The following is a 25,516-nucleotide window of genomic DNA, read 5'->3' as shown; positions in this document are numbered from 1 at the left end:
TGCTGTACATTTCTATGACTCTGACTCTATTTCTTGATATCACTTGGAGTGAATAGAATTGGCTAAAGGCTGGGGATCACTGGAGGAGGCAGAGATGGATCGTCCACTCAATATTTCTGGCTGACAATTGCTGGAAATGCTTCAGCCTTGTCTTTTGCACAGATATGTTGGACTCTTCCATCATTAAGAATATGGATATGCATGGAATTTCCTCCTCCAGTGAGTTGCTTAATTGTCCACCACCATTCACAACTGACTGTTCATTTTCGACATCAAAAGGACAAGAGTGTGGCAAGAGTGGACATTGAAAAACTGGAAAATGAAACTGCAGAAGTAGTAATGGTGAATAATGAAATGGCAAACAACTGATACATGTTGTTTGTATCAGTTTTCACAGTGGAAGACTTTAGTAGTATTCCAGTTCTTCCATCGAATTGGGGTAGAGATAAGCATAATGGTCATCATGAAGGTGAATGTGTTGAGGAAGTTGAAGGGTTTGAAGAACTTTATACCTCCAGATCAGATGCATGACAATCCAGAGTTCTAAAGGACAGAGCTGAGGAGAAGGTTGAGGCATTGGTGGTGATCTTTCACGTATCACTAGGGTCAGGAAGGATCACTGTCAACTAGAAAATGCTTTATTTAATACACCAGCTTAAGAAGGGAGGGATCCAGAAGACAGAAAACTGTCGGCCAATTAGCTTTATTCATTAGTAAGAATGTAAATAGACTATTAAGGATGAGATTGCTGAGTATTTGGAAGTGAATGGCAAATATGATGGAATAAGCATGGCTTCATCACATAACAGTCACACTTGACAAATCTTTTAGAATTCTTTGGGGAAGTAATAAGCAAATTTGACAAAAGACAGCCTGTGAACTTGATCTCATCAGATTCCCCTAAGACTTTAGACAAGGTGATGTAGACGAAGCTCCGAAATAAGATAAGGCAGAGATAGGTTCTTCATTTGTAAGAAGATCAAAAGTAATAGGGAGAAGGCAGGGGAGTGGGATTGAGAAACATATCAAACGTAATCGAATAGTACAGCAGAGTCAATCAGCTGAATGGTCTAATTCTGATTCTGTGACATATGGTCTTGTAATCCGAAGAACATAGTTAATGTTGTACAATAGTCATTCAACCAATTTTGATTTCCATTGACCTAGGCAGGACTCCTTCCCATCTCACCGAAGTAAGCCCTTCAATAATTGAGTATCTCTGCCATTGCCAAAAACAATTCTAATGAAGGATTCCAGGACTGCTAGATTCCCAACCATCTGAAGAAACACTCAAAGGTCCTCTCTGGAAGTGCCCCTCCAGAATCTCTAAATTTCATTAGTAACCTAACAGAGTCAGTATTGTCCCTCAAACTCAAAAATAACTGAACTGTTATTTGAGGAAGTAAAGATATTTTCGCACTTTCTTTTTAAGCCACTGGAATGTTCTAGAGTTTCTGCAGCATGTAGGACTTAAAGACAAGGATCTTAGCTGACAATTTTATTAAAATTATCTCCAGCAGTGATTGGTTACTTAAATTGCTTAAATATTAAAATATTTGTTGTTGACTCTCTTGGTTCATCTTCATAGCTATGCTTTGAAACCCAGCTGGTAGCACAGAAAATCCCATTTTTTTTGAGTTGTGTTCACAGTATTTACCTAATGATCTGAACTGCCGGTGACAACAGCTTTGCAAGCTCATGAGGTTGTTGCCATCAGCAATTGCTTATCTGAACATCTATGGTTGCCACCTGGTACACAATCAAAACCTAAGATCTTTCTGCAGTGAGGCTTGCAGCAACAGGACAAGCTTCAGTGAGCAGGCTGCAGAACATGGGGTTGACATACAGTACAAAGTGTGATTTCATTTTTACCCAGACTTTCAATAACAGTACAACGTAAACAAATAGAAAATCTGCTTGGCAAACCATAAAGTATCTTGTTTTTTTGATGAAGAACGGATTGAAAACCATAATCATGATTTAATTCCAGTTCCTACCTGTATCGAATGTGAGTTCTTTTGATTAAAAACACCTTCCATTTAAGTCATGTCTTTAACATACTGAAGTCTTCTAAGGTTTTTCAGACCGCATTGGTAAAACTATATCAACCACTGAAAGGAGACTATTTTCATTGAATAATGATTGGTGGATTAGTTGAGCAATTTATGTTCAGAGATTCAATATTGCACTTTTACAAATGTAGATACTATTTACAATGGACAGATTTGTAGATTTTTTTCTTACTAACCTCTCAATGCAAACAATTTTAAGTAATATGGCTATAACTTAAATTTGATAGACTTTGTAAATCAATAATTTTGGATTGCTTGCAATCCTTTATTTAGTATATAATCTTTAGTTTATTTGTGAGATGGAATTACAGTTCCATTACTTTTCTTTGATTATAAGTTTGTCGTTCATTCTGTGTCATTTTGTAAGAATCATTGCAATGCACCTTCATTAACTGCAATTGAAAATGTTGATGCACAGACTGATGTTTTCCCTTCTAAAAGCTGTGTTGCCCAAATACATTGTAAATTAAATGAAACTTTTGGGTACATTAGAAACATACTCCTTTGAGGAATTACTTATTAATAAGAATCTCTCCTATAATAGTTTGATTTCAAATTTGTGAACATTTTTGAGAAAACAACAATTCACGCGTCTACGTATTTGTAAGATGAAAAATCTAGTCTGCAGTGTCAAATTGAATTAGATTTTGTCACTCAGGTGAGAGGATAACACTTCATTCACTGTTTCATTCGTTAAACAACTTCACACCAAAGTTCAATTCTCATCACAATAACATGATATATTTAGTAATTCACATTACACAATATGATAGAATAAGGTGCTCGTAACTAAAGTTTTCCCAAAGTAAATTATCAAGGAAAATTGTAACATATAAAATTTGTACTCCAATTCAGTCAAATCATGTTAAATCTTGCTTGGATTTTTATTTAGTTCTAAATCTAACTGTTCTGATTTACCATTCTCCACATTTAATTTGTAGATTTTTCATAATCTTCCATGGAGTCTTTCCAACTGTAATGATTGCTAAATTGGTTGGATGGGACTTGTTATTTTTAACATCAAAATTTGTGCCAAACCATTACCAATAAATAAATGACAAATGTAAGATTATTTTTCATTAACCTTTTCCTCAATTCCACTCTTGTTCAGGTAATAGTCCTCACAACTCCATCTCAAATTATTGAATTTCATCAGATTCTGTTTCAAATTCAGCATCAAATGGAGGGAACAAATCTTAAAAAAATGGAAAACAGGTTGACATAATAAATTTACTACTCTTAACTTATGTCCAAACATTACAAGTGCAGTTTTCAAATAGCCCAGTCTAATCAATCACATAACAAATTAATAGTAAAGCAATTAATACTATAATTCTACATATCTATTTACCCAATACTCACTCAACAAAGAATTATAACTGCTTTAATTGATACATTTAATGACTGTGTATTCTTGATCCCAATGAAAAGACCGGTAAACTATCGATGGTCAGAAAGGAGGAATCACATTGGAATGCAAAACATCTGCAGTGTATTTTGGAAAATGTGGAAGCAGCATGGGAATTCAGTGCAGCAGGGGAAGAGGTGTGTTTACTTCCAAATAAATCTGTTGGACACTAACTTGGTGCTGTGATTTTCTTAACTTTGTCCAAGCAAATCCAACTCCAGCACCTCCACATTTTGATTTTATTAGTTCATGTTTGCAGGTTACAAATTAAAAGGCCAATAAGAAGTTTTTAATTTTTGTTTATAAAAACAAAGTGAACAAAACAGAGATGCAGGGCCAGGAGATGCATTATACCGCCATGATGTGGGAGCTGGTTGACCCCATTTTGATTTGTGGTGAACACATCTGTAACAAGTGTTGATTACTTCAGGAAATGCAGCTCAGAGTTAATTAGCTGGAATCTGAGCTTTGACCACTACTACTTGTCAGGGATGGAGAGACTTTACCTATATGCAGTGTTTCAGGAGGCAGTCACATGCTTATAATTTGGCGAAGAGGGTATAACTATAAGTGAGGCTCTGAAAGATATTCTAAAAGATAGTGCTGAAGGAGCCTCAGCCTTTGAGCTTATCCAACAGGCTTGAGATTCTTACTTTCTGTATGGATGAGAGCAGAGTCTGTAGGAAGTATGAGCAAATTGATGATGATACAGAGAATCATTCAAGAGGAGATGAAAAGACAAATGTTGTTCTAATCAGGGCTAGTATAGTCAGAGAAATGGTTACTGTTCTCGGTGGCCAGGATTAAGAGTCCCAAAGGTTGTGCTGCTTGCCTGATGCGTGGGTTCAGCATATCTCATTTGGGCTGCAGAGGAACTTGGCTTGGGACGGGAAAGATCCAGTTCTAAGTAACAATATTGATAGAAAGATTTGCTGAGAGAATATGACCTGGTGGGGGTAAATTAAAAAGCAGAACCAAATAGATAATCATCTCATGATTGTTAATTAGCCACAGCTAACTGGCATAGGCACATCTAGGTTCGAGATGTAAACATGTGGCTCCAAGATTGGTGTGGGAGAAATGGATATGAATTCATTGGTCATTGGCACAGTACTGGGGAAGGAGGGAACTGTTCTATTGGGATGAGTTCCACAATTATGCTGGGACCAGATCAATTGCATAACAAATGCTGTCGATAGAATGTTAGACTAAATAGTGAGGAGAGGAGTGGGGATTTGAGGAAATGCTTAAAGTATGGGGAGGCTCAGCAGAGATCATTAAAGTTTTCAAAAGTGTGCGAGCACAGGCGTGTGGAAAAGCTCAGGAATCTAGTTTCAGGCACAAGAGATAAAGGGACAGCTATGAGGACGGGTAGTCAACACAGGAGTCATTCTTAATTACACAGTCTATGAAACAAGGTAAATGAGTTTGTAGCACAGATTGACATTGGCTGGAAGGAAGCTGTGTGTATCATAGATGTAAGGCTGCAAAGATCTGGGCTGGAACTAAATATCCAATGATACGAGTCCGATTGAAGGGGCAGACAGATGAGGAGACAGGATGTAGCTGCCTTGTCAGTAAGAAATAAAATTAAATCAATAGCAGGAAGTGATATAAAGTTGGAAAGCATAGAATTTGTATCTGAGGAACTACAATGGGACAAAAAGGCCCTGATGGGAGTGATACGCTGTCTCCATTGCAGTACTCAGGATTTTTGCAGAAAATAAATCAGGAGATAAATTGGTACTATTACAATAATCATGTGGAATATTCAACATGCTGGCGGCTTGGGAAAAGCAGTTTTGGAAGACATCTAAGGAAAAAGAATTCTTGAAATGTGTATAAGATTTCTTTTGGAGCAGTACGTGGAAAACCATATGAGGAAAACGGCAACTCTAGATTTGATGATGTGTTATGAGGCAGACTTGATTGAGGAGCTTCAGGTGAAGGAACCCCGAGTGGGAGCAGTAACCATGAAATGATAGAATTCACCATGCAGTTTGAGAGGCAGAAGCTGCAATCAGATGTAATGGTATTCAAATCAGAGTGGTAGTAGCTGCAAAGACATGAGGAAAGAACTGCCCAGAATTGTTTGGAAGGGGATCCTAGTAGGGAAGATGGTGCAGTAGCAATGGCAGGAATTTCTCTTGGTAACTTAGGAGGCACTGCAGAAATTCATCCCAAGGAAGAAGAAAGATACCAAAGGTGGGAACGATGCAAATTCAGCTGACATTGGAAGACAGGGATAGTATAAAAGAAAAAGAAAAACATATAATGTGGTGAAGATGAGAAAGCCTTGAAAAACTTGTTCAAGTGTCAGTTGCACTGATGATGTAGAAATATTTCAGTTGTGGGAAGATAATAGGCTGTCCCATGAATAATATTACTATTTAATGTTAATGGTATGAGGGAGCAGACATACATTCAAGTATAATAGTGGTGTCAAGATAGTTGGCAAATTAAATATTGTAGAAATTAGAGAAACCTGCTCGTGGACATTGGCAGAGTAACTGAATTAGCAAAATGGTGGCAAGTCGAGTTCAGAGTGGAATTGTTTGAGGTGCAGGAGTAGGAAATAGAACACATGCAGAAATGTCTCTCCCACTATCCCCACTCCAGAGTCTAGGAATTCTGCAGCTAGTAACTCAGCCCCCGACTTCCCAATCCCTGACCACCATCTAGAAGGGGCAAGTGAAGACTGTAATGAAATACTTCCCGTGTGCCTGGATGACTGCAACTCTGAAACATTCAGAAATCTAGACCATGTACCAGAAAAAATAGCCCACTTTATGGGCAACTGATACATCACCATCAACATTCATCCTCTTCACCAGTATGCGCTGGTAGCAGTGTTTACTATCTACAGGACACGTATGTACCGTTCCAGCTAATATAGGCTCCTTTGACCAAAAACTTCAAACTTGTGGCCCCTACCACTTAGGAGAACAAGGACAGCAGATCTAGGGGAAAATCACCAGATGGAATTCCCTCTTCATCACACATCACACCATCATGATGTTAAATTATATCACCATTCCTTCTGTCACTGGGTCAAAATCCTGCAATTCCTTCCTTGTAGCATTGCAGATGTACAATTCCCTGTATACTTCAAAGGTTCACAAAGACAGCTAATCACCGCCATGTTCACGTCACTTATGGGAAAGCAGCAAATATTGGCCTTACCACACGTACATTCCACGTGATTACATAGGGTTTGGAGTCATGCATATGCGTGCATTTGAATTAGCACATGTGCATACTTGTGGGGCTTAGGAAGCACTTTTGGTTATGTTTGCTGACACTAGCGTATGATCTTTATATCCTGCTTTACATTATGCAAGCGCTTTAAATGGTTCTAGCGAATGCAAATTGGAAGGGGAATTGAGATTGGAATACAGGAGAGGGGAATCAGGATCTGGGGTTTTGTGATGTGGAGGGTGGTGGGGATGTCAGCATCAAATCTCTCCCCCTCCACCAATTCTCCCCTAACCCCATTTGTCCCTACTCCCTCACTCTGTCCTCCCATCACTCCCATTTCTGCCACTGAAATTCGTTTCAAAGATGAATGCACTTACTGCGCATCTTCAGTGCAATATTTGCAAATGATGCCACCCACACTTTCTAAATGATGACGTCATGTCTGGAATAATATGCAGACACATTTCTAGATGAACACACATGTTGCCCACAGTTGGGTATCAAAAAAAACACTGCCTTAATCAATTCCTGATTCATTTCAATAATGAAACTATATGTGAAATTGTGAATTGCAGCCTCCTCCAATGCAAATATTACTGCACTGCAAATAATAATATGGTAGAAAATAAACATGCAAAACTAATGACCAAACCTAAATTCAGAGCTGAATTCATCTCAACCTTCTTCAATAGAAGTTTGCAGATTTCAATCTCTAGTCTGAGCACATAGGAAAATTGGCAATTCCTGTCCCTCCCTTGCCATTTTTCTCAAGGTACTGGCTTGATTGACCTGATAAGTGTCTTTTGTTGTAATCTAAATCAACTAGGTTATTGACCAAAGGACATATGAAGAAAGTGAGGACTTAAGATGCTGGAGATCAGAGTCGAGAGTGTGCTGCTGGAAAAGCATGGCCGGTCAGGCAGCATCCGAGGAGCAGGAGAATCGACACTTCAGGCAGAAGCCCTTCATTGGGAATGTGTTTTGTGGGCCAAGGAAGCTGAGAGATAATTTGGAGAGGCATGGGGCTGAAGCAAAGGAAGTTGAGAGTGCAATAGGTAGATGCAGATTGCAGTGAAGGTGATAGATCAGAGAAGACGGTGGGGAGATAGGTGGAAAGGAAGATGGACAGGTAGGACAGGTCAAGAGGACGGTGGAAGTTGCAATGTTGGATTGGGGATAAGATGTGGAAAGGGGAAATAAGGAAACCACATTGATCCCTGACACATGATTGATTCCGTGGACCTGACAAGAGAGTCATGGAGGGAATGGTCTTTATGGAATGCAGATCGGGTGGGGAGGGAAATATTTTACTGACGGCGGGGTCTGTTTTTAGATGGCAGAAATGGTGGAAGATGATGCAATGCATCCGGAGGTTGGTGGGGTGGAATGTGATGACCAGGGTGGGGGAGTCTGTCCTTGTTGTCTTTGGAGGGGTGGGGTTTGTGGGTGGAGGTGCGGGAAGTGGATGAGATGTGCTAAAGGGCATCATGAAAAATGTGGGAGGGGAAATTGCGGTGTTTGAAGAAGGAGGCCATCTGCTTTGTTCTGTGGTGGAATTAGTCATCCTGGGAGCAGATCCGGTGGACACAGAGGATTTGGCAATAAGGGAGAGTGTTTTTACACAAGGAAGGCTGGGAGGAGGTAGCTGTGGGAGTCAGTGGGTTTGCAGAAGATGCCAGTGTTAAATTGGTCACCGTTGATGGAGATGGAGAAGTCCAGGAAGGGCAAGGGGGTGTCCGAGATAGTCCAGGTGAACTTAAAGTGTTAGTGAAGTTGATGAACTGTTCAACCTCCTCATGTCATCAATGTAGCAGAGGAAAAAGTAGGGAATGGTGCCGGTGCACTTACGGAAGATGGTCTGTTTGACATATCCAAAGAAGAGACAAGCATAGCTAGGGCTCATGCGAATATCCATGGCTACCCCTTTGGTCTGGAGAAAGTGGGAGCATTCAAAGGAGAAATTATTGAGAGTGAGGACCAGTTCAACTAAAAAAAAGTCAGTGGAAGGGTACTGATGGGGCCAACGGGAGAGGAAGAAACAGAGGGCTTGGAGGCCTTCGTCATGGCGGATAGATGTGTATAGGGACTGGAGAACTTAAAGAGTGACAACTAATCTTATTGAAATATTTTGGATTCTAAGTGGTGTGACAAAGTTGATTTCAAATGGATTATTCATCTCGGGGTAATCGTTTTTCGAGGATGCATATAATGAGGTCACCTATTTTTCTCTCAATCATCTCTTTTTCAAAGCATTAAAACGTAACACATTACTAAGCGACAACACAATTCCAAAGCCATATAGAAGTACAAACCACATGTTTCATAATATTTTATTAAACAAATTACAAAACAGTTTACAAAAAACAGTTAACATTTACAGCTGTATACAACAGCAATTTTACAAGGGAGAGGAGCAGCAAAGCGAGGCCCCAAACCCTACCGTTCAACCATTTTACAGGGAGATGAGGACAAACCTCAAATCCCAGTTCCACATATAAAAGACAGCGACAATGACATTGTACATGAGACAATATTGTTACATACAAAAGTGCAGACAATACAGACCCAGCAAGCCCCCGTTCCTCCCACCTTCCGACCACACTAAGGCAGCCCGCCCCTACACACCTTCCGGCTCTCGGTCCACCCCATGCCTCTTCCAGTTCTCGGTCTGCCCTGACACACCTTTCGACCACCTCTAGGATCACATGTTTTATATTGCTGCTATTTCTTCAAGCTCCCTTAGTTAAGATTTAAGCCAATTAAAATACAAAATTATATGGCTTCAAACAAAACTTCTATTTTAAAGTATCTTCATATTTGATTGACTGTCAATCAAGCAATATCAAGGCTTTCTTCCAAAATGAATTTATGGTAACCTGGGATCATAGGAGACATCTTACCTCAGAACATACATCTGCAGAAAAAGTCAAGATATGACACCAGTCTCCTGAATTAACCACACCAAAACAAAATATGTTATTAATACTTAACTCACCTGATCTTGACACACAACTGAACTGCAACTAATTGTTGTAACCTGAACTCAGTTCTCTCCTTAAATTCATTACTTATCAATGGATGATGCACCCTTTTAAAAGAGTTGTTATGTCTAACTAGAAACAATCTTTGCTGAGAGTTAAATTTCTACCAAGGTCATCCATTCACTTTAGCTAGCTCTATTATATTAAACAATGAAATAATTTAAAAGGCTGCAAGTTCTCCGTGACTACATTCTCAATCCACTTCCTTGCCTCATTCATAGTCACACCCTCCAGTCTTTGACCAAGGACCAAATTAGATGATACTCTCCGAAGAGATGTGACTGCCTCTCAAAGCAAAGTGTCCAAGTAACTTTCCCCCTCACTGATGTGTGTCACAGTTTCTGCAGCTCAACCTTCAGTTGAAATGCACTAAGCCAAAGTTCCGTCAGCTACAAATGTTTCATAGAAACTTGCATCCCTCGGATTACATTGGTGTGCCCAGTATCCACATACTGCACCGTCACATTTCACCTGTTCTGCCATTTTAATAGCAGTTACTTAATTAATCTTACTGATGAATTTTTAAGTGGTGTCACTAATCCTACCAGTTCTTTTATCCTTAATTGAATCAATACTCCACCCTCTTTATTTTTTGAAATTCCTGGTCAAAATAAAGAGAGAATATTCAAGTGTCAATCAAATAAAATTAACTATCTTTTGTATAACTCATTACTAGTGAAAAAAATCTTGCAATTACCCAACTAATTTGAATTCTGAAAAATAAATAAGAAATGTTTCCCTCACGAATTAATGACAGTTTATCTGAGACCTCACACTTGAATTGCTTGCTCCCCTCTGAAGTCATGGAGAGCAGCAGCTCTTTTATGACAACTCCTTAATTATAGCTGTCACACTCTTTCATGAGGTTTCTGTGAAATGCAGTTACTTGTTTGCATATTTACTTGGTCATTCTCTTACTCATCAAACTCCCATAGTGACACTCAGTCTCGAGCTGAAATCATGACAAAACTGGCAGATATCATCATTGTATGGTCATTACCAAGGCTTAGATATGCAATAAGAAAGAAGTAAATCTAGGCCAGAATAAATTAAAAGTCAACAATATTTCATAGCAACCAAATTTTTTTTTTCATCTTTTCATTGGATTTGGAACTCTGGTAAGGCCAGTCGCTGTTCTCCATTCCAAAATTGCTTGAATTGATTGCCCATTGAGTTATGAGGACTTATATGATTAGGAGTAGGAAGACCTCCTTCACTTGGCAGATATATCAATAACTAGTGTGATGAAATATTTCTAATATATATCATACAAAATTAATCATTGATCTTGGATTTTGAGCAAATAGAACATTTGTTTTGGTCTGTGTGTATGGGGTGGGTTTAATTATTAATTGTCAGTTTTTCTGGAGCTACAATTGTTTCAAAACAGTACATGATAATGGGAATTTGTCTGCATTATGAGAGATGTATGACAGGACATGCTGAAGCTTGACCATTGATTTGGCCAGGATGTATCCACCTCTGAGCTCAATGTCAAAATGATTATCTGTGATTTGATGTCAGAGCAATAGTGATACCAATTAAGGTGCTCTTTACTGATTGGAAAGTGTTTGGGAGAATCCTGCAGTCATGAAGTCTCTATAAGGATGTAACTTTATTTTCTTGTTGAAGCATTAATTGAAACAATTGGACAGTGTGGGTAAAGCAAAACATCTATCAGATCCTTTCTGATGAATTTCACCCCAGTGATTCTTCAGTTATCAATTGTATTTCTTCACAGTTTTGCTTTTTCATGTCTCAAAGAAATTACATTTAATGTTTCTGGATTAACAGCAATATTATGAGTATATCAAAGTCACAAGTCACACAACCCGCTTATAGTCCAACAGTTTATTTGAAATCACAAGCTTTTGAAGCACTGCTCCTTCGTCAAGTGAAGGCACTTCACCTGATGAAGGAGCAGCACTCTGAAAACTTGTGATTCTAAATACACCCGTTGGACTTCAACCTGGGGTCGTTTGACTTCTGACTTTGTCCACCTCAGTCTCACACCAGCATCTTTACATTATCAGTATATCAGAGAATTATATTATGTTGCACAGTGGAATGTTTGTGATGAGCTGTTGTTCAAATTAAAATAGAATTCATTGAATTTTTTTTTCAAAGCCCTGTATCAAGATAAAGCTGAATGGAATAATACAAGTTTTCTTCTTTTGCTGTGCTGGAGATTCTTCTACATAAATCTCACATTAGTTTTGGGAATGTTCAACCTCAGGCAGTTGTGGTTCTCAATTACGGCCAATTATTGAACAACGTTTAGTTATAATTTGCTTACAAATCTACCTCTGAGCCAGAAGGCCCAGATTCACACATCCAAAAAGGCAGATTAAAAAAATGGACAAATCAATATGGATTGCAAATTTTGATCAAATATCATTTATTTCGTTTGTATGCAATACATGTTGAAATATTGAAATATAAATCTAAATAAAGAACTGAATTAATATTGCTGCATTGGTCAAGCAATTGAAACATATTTTTATTTTCCTATCTTGGACCTTTATGAATGTAAATGCAAACCACAAAAGGCTGATTTGTATCTCTCTCACACCACCACCTCTCCCCATGCAAACAGTTTTCATTGATCCAACTGCAACAATGATAAAATGCAACTTCATGCCAAGTAATTTTCTTGTTTTTTTTAAGTCAGTAACCATGATTCGTTAACTGAACAAACTCTGTTTGCTGCAAAAGTAAGTTATTATCTTACATTTGTTTGATGGAAGTGCAGTTCTACAACTACTGTTTGTCATTCATTCAGCGTCACTCCATAAGAATCATGATGCTAGTTCTTCATGATCTGCAACTGTAAGTGTTGATGTTGAGGCTGATATTTTCCTTCCCAAATATTGTTTTGCCAGTCAATTTTGGAAAGTGAGTAAAGTTCTCAGATGTTTTAGATACTACTTATTCATTTCTGAGAGAAATATGTAAGCATCAGTCCTTAAAACAGATAGAATTCAAGGTTGTGAACAATTTAAAAGCAAACAATTCAAATAGATCAATAGACTACTCTACAGCATAGAACTGAATTACACTTAATATACTCAGTATGAAAGATCATTTTTCATTTACTATTTCATTCATTTAGCTAGTTTGCAACTGCTGCACATTGTCATTGCAGTAACATTACATATTTCATTCAATAATGAAACATAATTAACCAATGTGGGTTTTTTTAAAAATCAGTAATGCAATGATGAAAGTCAACCCAGCTCCTTCTCAAATTATTGAATGTCATCATATTCTCTTCCAAATTCAGTACTAAATGAAGCAAATGAATCTAAAAGAAAAGAAAAATAGGCTGGTGTTATGAACTTTATACACTTAAGTCCCAAATTAACCAGTTTTGTTTCCTGACATTTTCGGAATCCAGTGCATTGCCAATTGGTTCATTATCAATTAAAACTGCTCTATGTATTCATTCAGCCATCACTGACTCAACAAAAATATATAACTATTTTAACTGAGAAACTTAATTACCAAGTGTTGTGGACTCTTTAGAAACCTACTTAAGACTTCTAAATAAAAGATTTTGTGTGTAAAAATGGGAATAGCTTAAAGGAAAATGCATGGCCTGAGGACCTTTCTGTTGATTTGAAAAAAAATTAATGTTTATTTCTAATTGCTGAGGACATGTTCACAATTTGTGTATTTTCCATTACCAACATTTCAAACAGCCTTAACATATCATCGAGTCATAGTTGTACTGCACGGAAACAGGCTCTTCAGTCCAACTCGTCTCTGCTGACCAGATATCTTAAATTAACCCAGCCACATTTACCAGCACTTGGCCCATACCCCTCCAGACCCTTCCTATTCACATACCCAGCCAGCTGTCTTTTAAATGTTGTAACTGTATCAGCGTCCACCACTTCCACTGGCAGCTCATTCCATAAAAGTGTGAAAAAGTTGCCCCTTAAGTCCCTTCTAAATCTTTCCCCTCTTACCCTCAACTTTTGCCCTCTCATTCTAGACTCCCCCAACACTGGAAAACAGCTTGTCTATTTACCCTATCTATGCCCCTCATGATTTTATAAACTTCTATAAGATCAACCCTCAGCCCCCGACGCTCCAGGGAAAACAGCCCCAGCCTATTCAGGCTCTCCCTACAAGTGTCATTTATAGGTGCAGAATTTGTTCATGGAGCTACTCTCTATATTTTTTTTGTTTCTTCGGAACACTGAACAGAAGAACACATAGAACATTTATACTTATATGGACACAGTGGTCGATCTTTGAATTTTGTTAAATGTCCAGAAGGTGTTTCTGCATTCTTTTTTCATGAAAAATGCAGTTTCAACTATTAGTTTCAACAGTCCAAAAACTACCAAATGAATTGTCTAACAGTGAATTTGTCTGATGCTCATCACAATGCATATTGATATGTGAATAAAATCATCCTTCTATCTACTGAGGGTGACAAATAATGATGCAATGTCTCTTGAACAACACTGCCAGTGTGCTTCAGTTGAAAGATATACAATTTCAGTTAACACTCAGACGTTATATTGGATTTAAGTTCATGAGTGACTTCAAGCTAAAAAAAAAACTCGATTACTAATATAGTAGCTTAACTATGACGGGATTATTTTGTTTTGTCTTGCTCTCCACTGGGAATTTGTGATGGAATGGTGTGAGAGAGGGTGCACACTGGCCTACCTTGCAAACATATATCGTCACCCTCATGTAGCTCACTTCCTGTATAATATTCCAGTTTGTTCAGTGAACTGTTAGATTGGGTGTCTATAAATGGAAAACATTGGAAAATTAAAATTAACATTCCATTTAAATATAATGTGTCATGTGCATAAATCTCAAAGATAATTACCTGGTCCTGTTCTAAGGTTGTGAATCTCAATCTCTTCATAAGCAGGCTCAGGAAAGCTACTAGCAGGATATTGTGTCTTTCCGTAGCCTGTGAAACCAAGAATGCCAGGTTATACATGATATGTGTCAAAAGTTATATCAACCTCTAATACCTGCTTTCCGACCTCCATTTTTCTTTATCGTTTCCTGGAAACCTCTCACATAATCTTTGACATTACATTCACTGAACCCTGAAGGATGCTATGCCCTCAAGAAATTTCTGCACCCGTAGGTCAATATGTATTTGGCTTGGCAATCAAGTGTAATCATTCATAAAATCCATTGTCATTTTGAAGACAGCAATGTGATTAAACCTTCCTAAAACCATAACCTGCTGACTCCAAACTTTCTCAATACAATTATTGAACAGAAACATTTCTCACGCTCTATGCATAAAAATATTATTCATTTCAGACTGCAGAGGATTAAGGTTCAGCCTAATATTGAGTCAGGACTGTGACAGAGTAATCTTCACTTGCTTGAAAGGATACAGACCCAACAACACTCAAGCAGAATGTTATTGGAGCTGCAGCCAGGAAACAGTGTCTCAACCTCACTTTGAGGACACACGCCATTGCATTATCTGGCACTGGGTCTGCGGCAGGTGGTGAAGGAACCAACAAGAGGAAAAAGCATACTTGACCTCATTCTTACTAATCTGCTGGCTGCAGAAGCATCTGTCCATGACAGTGTAAGTAAAAGTGACCACAGCACTGTCCTTGTGGAGATGAAGTCCGCCTTCACATTGAGAATAATCTCTATTGTGTTGTGTGGCACTATTACTGTGCTAAATGGGGCAGACTTTGAATTGATCCAGCAGCTCAAGGCTGGGCATCCATGAAGCGCTGCGGGCTATCAACAGCAGCAGAACTGTACTCCAGCACAATCTACAACCTCACGGTCTATCATATCCCCCACTCAACTATTACATCAAGTCAGTGGATCAACCCTGGTTCAATGGAGAGTGCAAGATGGCATGCCAGGAGCAGCATCAGGCATACCTAGAAATGAGGTGTCAAAAAATGAAGCTGCCAAACAGGACAACTTGCATGCCAAATGACATAAACAGCAAGTGATTGACAAAGCTAAATGATCCCACAATCAATGGATCAGATTTAAGCTCTGCAGTCTTTCCACATCCAGTCATAAATAGTCATGGACAATTAAACAACTCACTGGAGGAGGTGGCTCCACAAATATCCCCATCCTCAACGATGGAGGTGTCCAGCACATTAGTGCAAACGATAAGGCTGACGCATTCGCAACAATCTTCAGTCAGAAGTAACGAGCAGATGATCTGTCTCAGGCTGCTCCAGTGCTCTCCAGTATCACAGATACCAGTCACAAGCCAATTGATTCACTCCAAATGATATCAAGAAACAGCTGGAGGCACTGAGAACATTCTGGCAATAGCACTGAAGATGTGTGCTCCAGAACTTGCAGCTATCCTAGCCAAGGTCCTCCAGTACAGTTACAACACTGGCATCTACCCGACTCTGTGGAAAATTGCCCTGATAGTCCAGTACACAAAAAGCAGGACAAATCCAACCAGGCCAATTACTGTCCAATCAGTCTACTTTCCATCATCAGTAAAGTAATGGAAGGGGTCATCAACAGTGCTATTAAGCAACACCTGCTCAGCAACAACCTGCTCAGTGACGGCTACTTTGGGTTTCGCTCGGGTCACTCAGCTCCTAATCTCATTACAGCCTTGATCAAAAATGGACAAAAGAGCTGAATTCCAGAGATGAGGTAAGAGTGATAACCCTCAACATCAAGGCTACAATTGACAGAGTATGGCATCAAGGAGCCCTGGCAAAACTGTAATCAATAGGTAATCAACAGGTATCGGGGGCAAACACTCTGCTGCTTAGAGTCATACCTGGCACATTGGAAGATAGATGTGGTTGTGGAGGGTCAGTCATCTCAGCTTCAGGACATCTCTGCAGGAGTCCCTCAGGGTAGTGTCCTAGAGGCCCAACAATCTTCAGCTGCTTTGTCAATGACCTTCCATCTGTCATAAGGTCAGACATTGGGATGTTCGCCGATGATTGCAGTATTCAGCATCATTCACGACTCCTCAGATACTGAAACAGTCCATGCTCAAATGCAACAATATTTGGACAATATCCAGGCTTGGGCCGACAAGTGGCAAATAACCTTCGTGCCCCACAAATGCCAGACAATGATCATCACCAATAAGAGACACTCTACATTGCCATTTGACATTCAACGGTGTTACCATCACTGAATGCCCCACTGTCATCATCCTTGGGGTTACCACTGACCAGAAACTCAACTGAACTCAACACGTAAACACAGTGGCTACAAGAGCAGGTCAGAGACCTGGAATATTGCGGCGAGTAACTCATCTCCTGACACCCCAAAGTCTTTCCACCATCAACAAGGCACAAGTCAGGAGTGCTTTGCCTTGATGGGTGCAGCTCCAACAACACTCAGAAAGCTTGACACCATCCAGGACAAAGCACCTCACTTGATTGACACCACATCAACAAACATTCAATCCCTCCTCCACCGGCACTCAGTAGCAGCAGTGTGGACTATCTACAAGACGCACTGCAGAAATTTATCAAAGATCCTTAGACAGCACCTTCCAAACCCAGAACTACTGCCACCTAGACGGACAAGGGCTACAGGTACTTGGGAACACCACCTGCAAATTCCTCTCCAAGCCACCCACCATCCGGATATGGAAATATACTGTTGTTCCTTCACAGAATCCTGGAATTCCCTCCCAAATGGCATTGTGGGTCAGCCCACAGAAAGTTGACCGCAGCAAATCAAGCAAGCAGCTCATCACCACTTTCTCAAGATCAAACAGGGACGGGCTATCAATACTGGCCAGCCAGCAATGCCCAAGTCCCTCAAACGAATTTAAAAACTACTACTTTGGTAAATGGGACTTGGAACTGAAAACAAAACATGAGGTACTCCAGGTCATTAGCAACTACAGAATTACACTTCAATATAATCTGCAACCTTATTGCCCAATATATCCTAATTCTACCTCACTGGAAAGGCAAGTGATCAACCCTGGTTTAATGAATAATACGGGATGGCAACACTATGAATTGCCAACTTGTTGAAGTCAGAATAAAACATGACATGTTGTCTGACACCAAAACTGCAAGTGATAGACAAGCCTAAGCAATTCCAAACCGTCAGCTCTGATCTAAGCTGATCTTAGTACTGCCACATCTATTTAATAAAATTTTAAAAACTCACTGGAGGATAAGGCTCCACAAATATTCCCACAGAGTCTTCGAGTCATACAGTATGGAAGCAGACCTGACTGTCCAACCAATCCATGTTGAACATAATCCCAAACTAATCCAGTCCTACCTGTCTGCTCATGGCTCATATCTCTGCAAAATCTTCTCATTCATGCACTGATCTCAGTGTCTCTTAAACATTATAACTGTACCCTCATGCACAACTTCCACTGGAAGTTCATTCCACATGCAAACCACCCGCTGTGTAGAAATGCTCAACAATGGGAGAATCCAGTACATCAGTGCGAAAGAAAATGCTGAAGCATTTGCAACAATTTAAAGTACTGAGCAAATGATCCAGTTTGGTTTCCTGCAGAGCACCTTGCAATTATACACAGCATTCTTCAGCCAATTTGATTTATAATACGATATTTAAAAAATGGCGAGAAATATTGGACACAGGAAAGGCTAAGGGTTATGAGAAAATTCCCGCAACAGTCGTGCAGACACACACTCCGGAATTTGCCCCACTTGTGTGATATTCCAGTATAGTTACAACACTGGCAAATGCAAAATTGTCAGGGGTTGTCTTATGCAAAACAAAACAAGACCAATTCAACTCAGCGAATTACCACCACATCTTGATCATCAGGAAAATGATGGAAGGTGTGATCAACAGTGCTATCAAGCAGCATTTTCTGAGCAATAGCCTGCTCACTGAAACCAATTTTGGGTCCAACCAGATTTAGATCCTAACCTCATTCGAACCTTGGTTCAAACACTAAAGTCATATTTGACTGAATATGGTATCAAGGAGCCCTCACAAAACAAATTCAATGCAAATTAAGAGGAAAATTGTCCATTGGTTAAAGTCATATCTTGTAGAGTCATAGGAAGATAGTTGCGGTTGTTTGAGGTCAGTTATCTCAGCAGGAACTCCATCAGTGCAGTGTCACAGTGCCATAGAGTCGCGGAGATGCACAGCACAGAAAAAGACTTTTGGTCCAACTCATCCATACTGATCAGATGTTCTAAATTAATCTAGTTCCATTTGCCAGCATTTGAGCCACATCCCTCTAAACTCTTCCTATTCATATAGGTAAAAACAATGACTGCACATGCTGGAAACCAGATTCTGGATTAGTGGTGCTGGAAAAGCACAGCAGTTCAGGCAGCATCCGAGGTGCAGTAAAATCGACGTTTCAGGCAAAAGCCCTTCACCAGGATCCTGATGAAGGGCTTTTGCCCGAAACGTTGATTTTACTGCTCCTCGGATGCTGCCTGAACTGCTGTGCTTTTCCAGCACCACTAATCCACAATCTTCCTATTCATATACCTATTCAGATGCCTTTGAAATATTGTAATTTTACCAGCCTCCATAACTTCCTTTCACAGCTCATTCCATTCATGTACCACCCTCTGTCTGAAAAGGTTGTCCCTGGGGTCTCTTTACAATCTTTCTCCTTTCACCGTAAACATATACACTCCCGTTTGAGACTCCCCTACTCTGGGGCAAAGACCTTAAATATTCAGGAGAAAATGAGGATTGCAAATGCCGGAGAATCAGAGTTGAAAAAGGAGGTACTGGAAAAGCACAATAGGTCAGGCAGCATTCGAAGAGCAGGAAAGTCGATGTTTTGGGCATCATGGATAGGGTAAATAGACAATGTCTTTTCCCCAGGATAGGGAGTCCAAAGTAGAAGACATAGGTTTAAGGTGGGAGTGGAATTATTTAAAAGGGACGTAAAGGGCAACTATTTCAGGAAGAGGGTGGTATGTGCCTGGAATGAATTGCCAGGGGAAGTGGTGGAAGCTGGTACAATTATAACATTTAAAAGACATCTGGATGGGTGTATGAATTGAAAGGGTTTGAGGTATATGGGCCAAATAGGAAATAGACAATAGGTGCAGGAGTAGGCCATTCGGCCCTTCGAGTCAGCACCACCATTCATTATGATCATGGCTGATCATTCATAATCTGTAGCCTGTTCCTGCCTTATCCCCATAATCATTGATTCCACAATCTCTAAAAGCTCTATTCATGTCTTTCTTGAAGGTATCCAGAGACTTGGCCTCCACTGCCTTCTGGGGCAGAGCATTCCATATATCCACTACCTTCTGGGTGAAGAAGTTTCTCCTCAACTCTGTTCTAAATGACCTACCCCTTATTTTTCAACTGTGCCCATGGTTCTGGAGAATGGAACTGGATTAATGTGGGATATCTGACCAGCATGGCAAAAGAGTCTGTTTCCATGCTATACATCTCCACAACGCTATGTGTATATCCACTTATTTTTTTCCCACGTTTATACTCTTCATGGATGGCCAGATCATATTTTCAAACCTCGATGAATCACCAAATGAAAACAATTCTCATAAAATTGCTGCAAAACCTTGTACCAATTATTTCAGTTCTGTGGCCTCGAGCAACTGAATTCTCAACTGAGTGAGGTTAATTTCCCCATCCACTCTACCCATGCCCCTCACTGCCGTATTTAAATAAAGTTAATCTCTCTTACGCCTCCCATGTTGAAAGAAATAACTTCCTGCATAACCAAACATTCGCCAATCTTCCCTCATTACAAAAATCCTTGATAGTACAGAATTTAAAGATTTCTAATAGGAAACTAGAAATTGAAGCTATTTGTCTCGTGATGATACTATGGCTTTCAGAAATGCATTTTGCCCTGTTCTTTGTTTGAAGAGAGGTTTGAGAGAGAGGTCGAAGCTGTCTATTTGAATCCAATAAACCACATGTGAGGTCCTTGGGTATTGTTTTTCAAGTGAGAAGAATAGAAGGAACCTGAATGTATGTGATCAAACTCCTCTAAGAGCCAGGATTTTAGTTTATCAGTTGCAGTTACTGGGATCTTGAAGCTCAGCGATTTCTCTTAACATTTTGAAAAATTGCATGTAAGACAATCTATTTTACTGAATTTCATTTTCCCAGGGTGGGTTTATAGAATGTTACTGCATTGAAATATTTACTCTTTAGAAGTTAAATAATCTATTTTTCTATTAAGTATTCCAACAGAGTAAATTATTTCAATTTCTCCTTTCTTTTGTTGTATTTTAATTATCGTGTGTTTGCTTTCATACTTCAAGGTAGTTAGACATATCAAATTGCATCTGGAACATAATGCCTGGCATTTGCCTTTAAAATAAGAAAATGTTAGGGTCTAGGCTATCTTCTTTATATATTTTGAAGGGATTTGATCTGGTTCATAACAAAGTGGGACTTATCAGGATCAAAATCTCGAATTCTAGTTTGGGTTTAGTATTATTGAACTCACTTGCAGTGTGCGAAAAGTGTTGATGTTTTTCATTTTGGGTGTTGCATTCGATTGCTTTAAACAGGGTGTGCCTTGAGTAATAATGGCTCTCCCAGTCATGAAGAGGTTCCTAGGGATGGAAGAAGTCACTTCAGGAGTTGTACACAAAGAGAGTAAGGGAAAGCTTTTGGAATCGGCGGACAAGCTGGAGTTGGGGTTGTCCGTGTTTGTGAGGAAAGAGGACTTAATGAATGCAACTTAAAATGGCCATGAATGTCATTGGAAACTTCAGAAATGGCTACAATCCAACTGAAAATGAAGCATCTTGAACATGAAAAGGAAATGAAACAGTTTTACTTTTGATTGAAAGCAGAAGAAAGAGAGAAATGGGGGAAGTTGAACTTCAAAAGTGGAAACTGAAAACTCAAAATTGACTTAAAATGTTGGAGGTAGAGGTCAAAAGTAGGAGTAGTGATGAGGATGGTCATGGAGCACATTCGCATAGTAACCAAAGGCCTGATGGGTATCTTTTTAAATATTTCCACGTACTAAGTCCGACAAGAAGGATATAGAAGCCTTTTTCATTTCATTTGAGAAAGGTGCTAAACAAATGAAATGGCCGGTGACCATATAGGTATTGTTAATCTAAACAAAGTTGATTGGTAGAGCTAATGATGTATCTGCATCATGATCAGCGGAGATATCTGGGGAGTAAGATGAGGTGATCTAAAGTGCTTATAAGTTAGTAGCAGAAGCATACTATGATTGAGGAATCTAAGGAGGGGATCTGGTCAAATGATATTAAACTTCAATGGCTCAAACAAAGTAATTTTGATAGATGGATAAGGACATTGAAAATTGATCAAGTATATGATGCACTTAGGGAGAGAATTATTTTGGAAGAGCTCAAAAACTCTCTTCTTGTATTACTGATAATTCTCTGCTCTTTCATATGAGTTAATATTCACAGCAGAAATGGCAAATGATTATAAGGTGACTAAAACTGCAGTTTGCCTTCCAACAATCTGTTAGGCATATAAATTGGGAAAAAGAAAAATCTTCAGATGGAAGGGAAAAAATTTCATTGAAGAAAGTAAAGATAGTTTAACACAGGATTAAAAAAGAAACCCATTAGTGGGAAAAAGAAGGGAAAAAGCTCAGGCGCTTTCATTTCAAGAAGGTTCCATGAAGTCACAGTGTTGGTGGTTTACAAAAAAGCACTGCAAAGACAGGTGAAGGAAAACAAGATAAGCCAGTGAGCTTTGTTGAAGTAATAAAGTAACACTCAGTGAAAGCTAAAAATCTGCAGAAGGTGCAATATGATCAGTGGTTGATTGAGAAAAATTGCCACATCTCTTTAAACAAGTTACTTGCAGAGGTAAGATTTACTCATGTGTACCAGGAGGAGTTGGTAAAGAAATTAAGATTTTAAGAGATACAGGAGAGCAAGACAATCTTTGATGGTGAGAGAGGGGAGATATGCAATTCAAAAGGAGAATTGCCAGAAAATGTGGAAATATGTGGAATTCATTGTGAGAAGAACAGTGTTTCATTATATAAAGTGAGATTGGAGAGTCCAGTGAAAAGTGGTGAAGAATTGGAGGTGTATTGGACAGCGAAGAAGGTTACCTCAGATTACAACAGGATCTTGATCAGATGGGCCAATGGGCTGAGAAGTGGCAGATGGGGTTTAATTTAGATAAATGCGAGGTGCTGCATTTTGGGAAAGCAAATCTTAGCAGGACTTATACACTTAATGGTAAGGTCCTAGGGAGTGTTGCTGAACAAGGAGACCTTGGAGTGCAGATTCATAGCTCCTTGAAAGTAGAGTTGCAGGTAGATAGGATAGTGAAGAAGGTGTTTGGTATGCTTTCCTTTATTGGTCAGAGTATTGAATACAGGTGTTGTGAGGTCATGTTGCAGCTGTACAAGACATTAATTAGGCCTCTTTTTGAATATTGCATGCATTTCTGGTTTCCTTCCTATTGGAAAGATGTTGTGAAACTTAAAAGCGTTCAGAAAAGATTTACAAGGATGTTGCCAGGGTTGGAGGATTTGAGCTAGAGGGAGAGGTTGAATAGGCCGGGGCTGTTTTCCCTGGAGTTGTCAGAGGCTGATGGGTGACCTTATAGAGGTGCATAAAATCATGAGGGGCATGGATAGGATAAATAGACAAAGTCTTTCCCCTGGGGCGGGGGAGTCCAGAACTAGAGGGCACAGGTTTAGGTTGAGATGGGAATGATATAAAAGACACCTAAGGGGCAACGTTTTCACGTAGGGGGTAGTATGTGTATGGAATGAGTTGCCAGAGGAAGTGGTGGAGGCTACTACAACTGCAACTGCAACATTTAAAAGGCTTCTGGATGGGTGTATGAATAGTAAGGGTCTGGAGGGATATGGGCCAGGTGGCAGATGTGACTAGATTGGGTTGGGATATCTGGTCGGCAGGGACAAGTTGGACTGAAGGATGTGTTTCCGTGCTGTACATCTCTATGATTCTCTGACTCTATGGTTATGGGTGTAATAGAGAAATTCTCAGTTCCAGAAATACAGCTTATCTTGGGTAACAATACAGTTTGATCACAGATGGAATTGATGCCCACTGTGGTTGGGGAAGCCAGTGGAAAATCAGGTAACTGAGGTGATACAGGAAGTATAGCCTGGGATTTTTCCTGACTGTGTGGTAACAAGGTCAGAAAGCCATAGGAAGAAACAGGAGGAAAAATCAAAGATTAAAATAAGGAATTTGAAGTTCAACTATCAGAGACAATGTTTGACCAAGTTGTATTACCGGTGGGCTATAGAAAGGAGGTATTGAGGGAGGCAAATAAATTAAGAATACGTGGTTGTTTGGGAGTTAAAAAAAACTCAACCCACATTACCAAGATATTTTTACAGGCCTGGATTGCATGAGGATGTGTTTGAATTTTGTCAGGCATTTCATGCCTGTCAGGTATTTGGAAAACCTCAGGCAGAGATAAAAATCAACATTCTTAATACACATTCCAACATTTGAGGAACCTTTTACCAGAGTTTTAATTGATTGCGTAGGACCCCTACCAAAAACAAAAAGTGTGAATCAGTATTTGTGACCAGAACAGTTGTGTCTACTAGATCTCCAGAGACTAGTCTCTGATGTAGGAGCATGGCTAAAAGGATTGTCAAAGAGTTACTCTTTTTGTAAAAATAACGAGACCAGCCACAGAGATACAATTGGATCAAGGATCAAATTTTACATCAAAGTTATTCAAGTTATGTATTGTTTCGGAATAAAGCAATTCAAATCCACTGCATCCCAGCCAAAATTGTAAGGAGCACGTGAACGATGGCATCAAACTATAAAGTCCATTTTGAGGGCTTATATTCAAGACAATCCAGAGAATTGGGAGAAATGAATTCAACTTCTACTTTTTGCAATTATGAAAGTACCTAATAAATCAGTTAAATTTAGTCCTTTTGAATTAGTTTTTAGGCATGAGGTGAGACGACCACTGAAATTAAATAAGGAAAAATTGTTGAGTCAGAGTTCAGAAACCACACATTTGGACTGTGTGTCATTTTTTAGGGAAAGATGGAATAGGGTGGGTGAGTTAGTTGGACAGCAATTGAAAGTAGCATAGCATGTGATAAAATGGGAATCAGACATCAGAAATTCACAATTTCGTAAGTGGAGGTAAAGTGTTAATGTTACTTCTTGTAGCTGAAAATCTTTAAAGGCAAGTTTTAGTGGATATTATCAAATCAAAAAGGAAATTGAGGGTGAAGTGAATTATTTGAAAAATCTCACAGCATGTGTCATGTGGATATGTTCAAAAGGTATTTTGAAAGGGAAGGAAACCAAAAGGAGAATGTGGTACTGGTTACAATACAGAGTGAAGAACTAAGTTCAGATGACTATGAACTGGACATTCCTCAAATTAAATTGGACAATAAAGAAAGTTCTCAAAAACTGGGAGAAGTGATGGAGTTATTTTCCAGAGGAAATTGAAATAACCTGAAAGAATTAATAATCTCAGTCATGTGAGGAGATATATGGGAATAATCTGAAAAATACTGATCTGATTATGCATAATGTAGATATAGAAAATGCTGTTCCAATTAAGCAACATCATTATCGATAGAACTCTCTAAAGTTGGCTCTGGATTAGTGGTGCTGGAAGAGCACAGCAGTTCAGGCAACATCCGAGGAGCAGTAAAATCGACGTTTTGAGCAAAAGCCCTTAATCAGGAATAAAGGCAGAGGGCCTGAAAGGTGGAGAGATAAGCTACAGGAGGGTGGGGATGGGGAGAAAGTAGCATAGAGTACAATAGGTGAGTGGGGGAGGGGATGAAGGTGATAGGTCAGGGAGGAGGATGGAGTGGATAGGTGGAAAAGAAGATAGGCAGGTAGGACAAGTCATGG

General features: G+C 39.4%; 1 protein-coding gene across 3 annotated transcripts in view; it reads right to left on the bottom strand.

Moving 5' to 3' along the window:
• Nucleotides 1–12,192: 12,192 nt before the first annotated feature.
• Nucleotides 12,193–25,516, bottom strand: part of LOC122556107 (deleted in malignant brain tumors 1 protein-like) — a 71,079-nt gene continuing 57,755 nt past the window's right edge. For 2 of the 3 annotated variants that reach the window (XM_043702565.1, XM_043702567.1), the window contains 3 exons: nucleotides 14,572–14,658; nucleotides 14,403–14,486; nucleotides 12,193–13,023 (listed from right to left, as the gene is read on the bottom strand). In XM_043702565.1, the coding sequence (XP_043558500.1) occupies nucleotides 12,968–13,023; nucleotides 14,403–14,486; nucleotides 14,572–14,658 (227 nt within the window). In that variant the 3' untranslated portion in view covers nucleotides 12,193–12,967. The remainder of the gene's footprint in view (nucleotides 13,024–14,402; nucleotides 14,487–14,571; nucleotides 14,659–25,516) is intronic. The other variant, XM_043702566.1, reaches the window with a different exon arrangement.

Source organism: Chiloscyllium plagiosum, chromosome 13, assembly GCF_004010195.1.
Source record: "Chiloscyllium plagiosum isolate BGI_BamShark_2017 chromosome 13, ASM401019v2, whole genome shotgun sequence".
In the NCBI taxonomy this organism is placed as follows: Eukaryota; Metazoa; Chordata; class Chondrichthyes; order Orectolobiformes; family Hemiscylliidae; genus Chiloscyllium; species Chiloscyllium plagiosum.
Note: the sequence above shows the minus strand (reverse complement) of the source record. Positions and strands in the feature narration are given on the sequence as shown.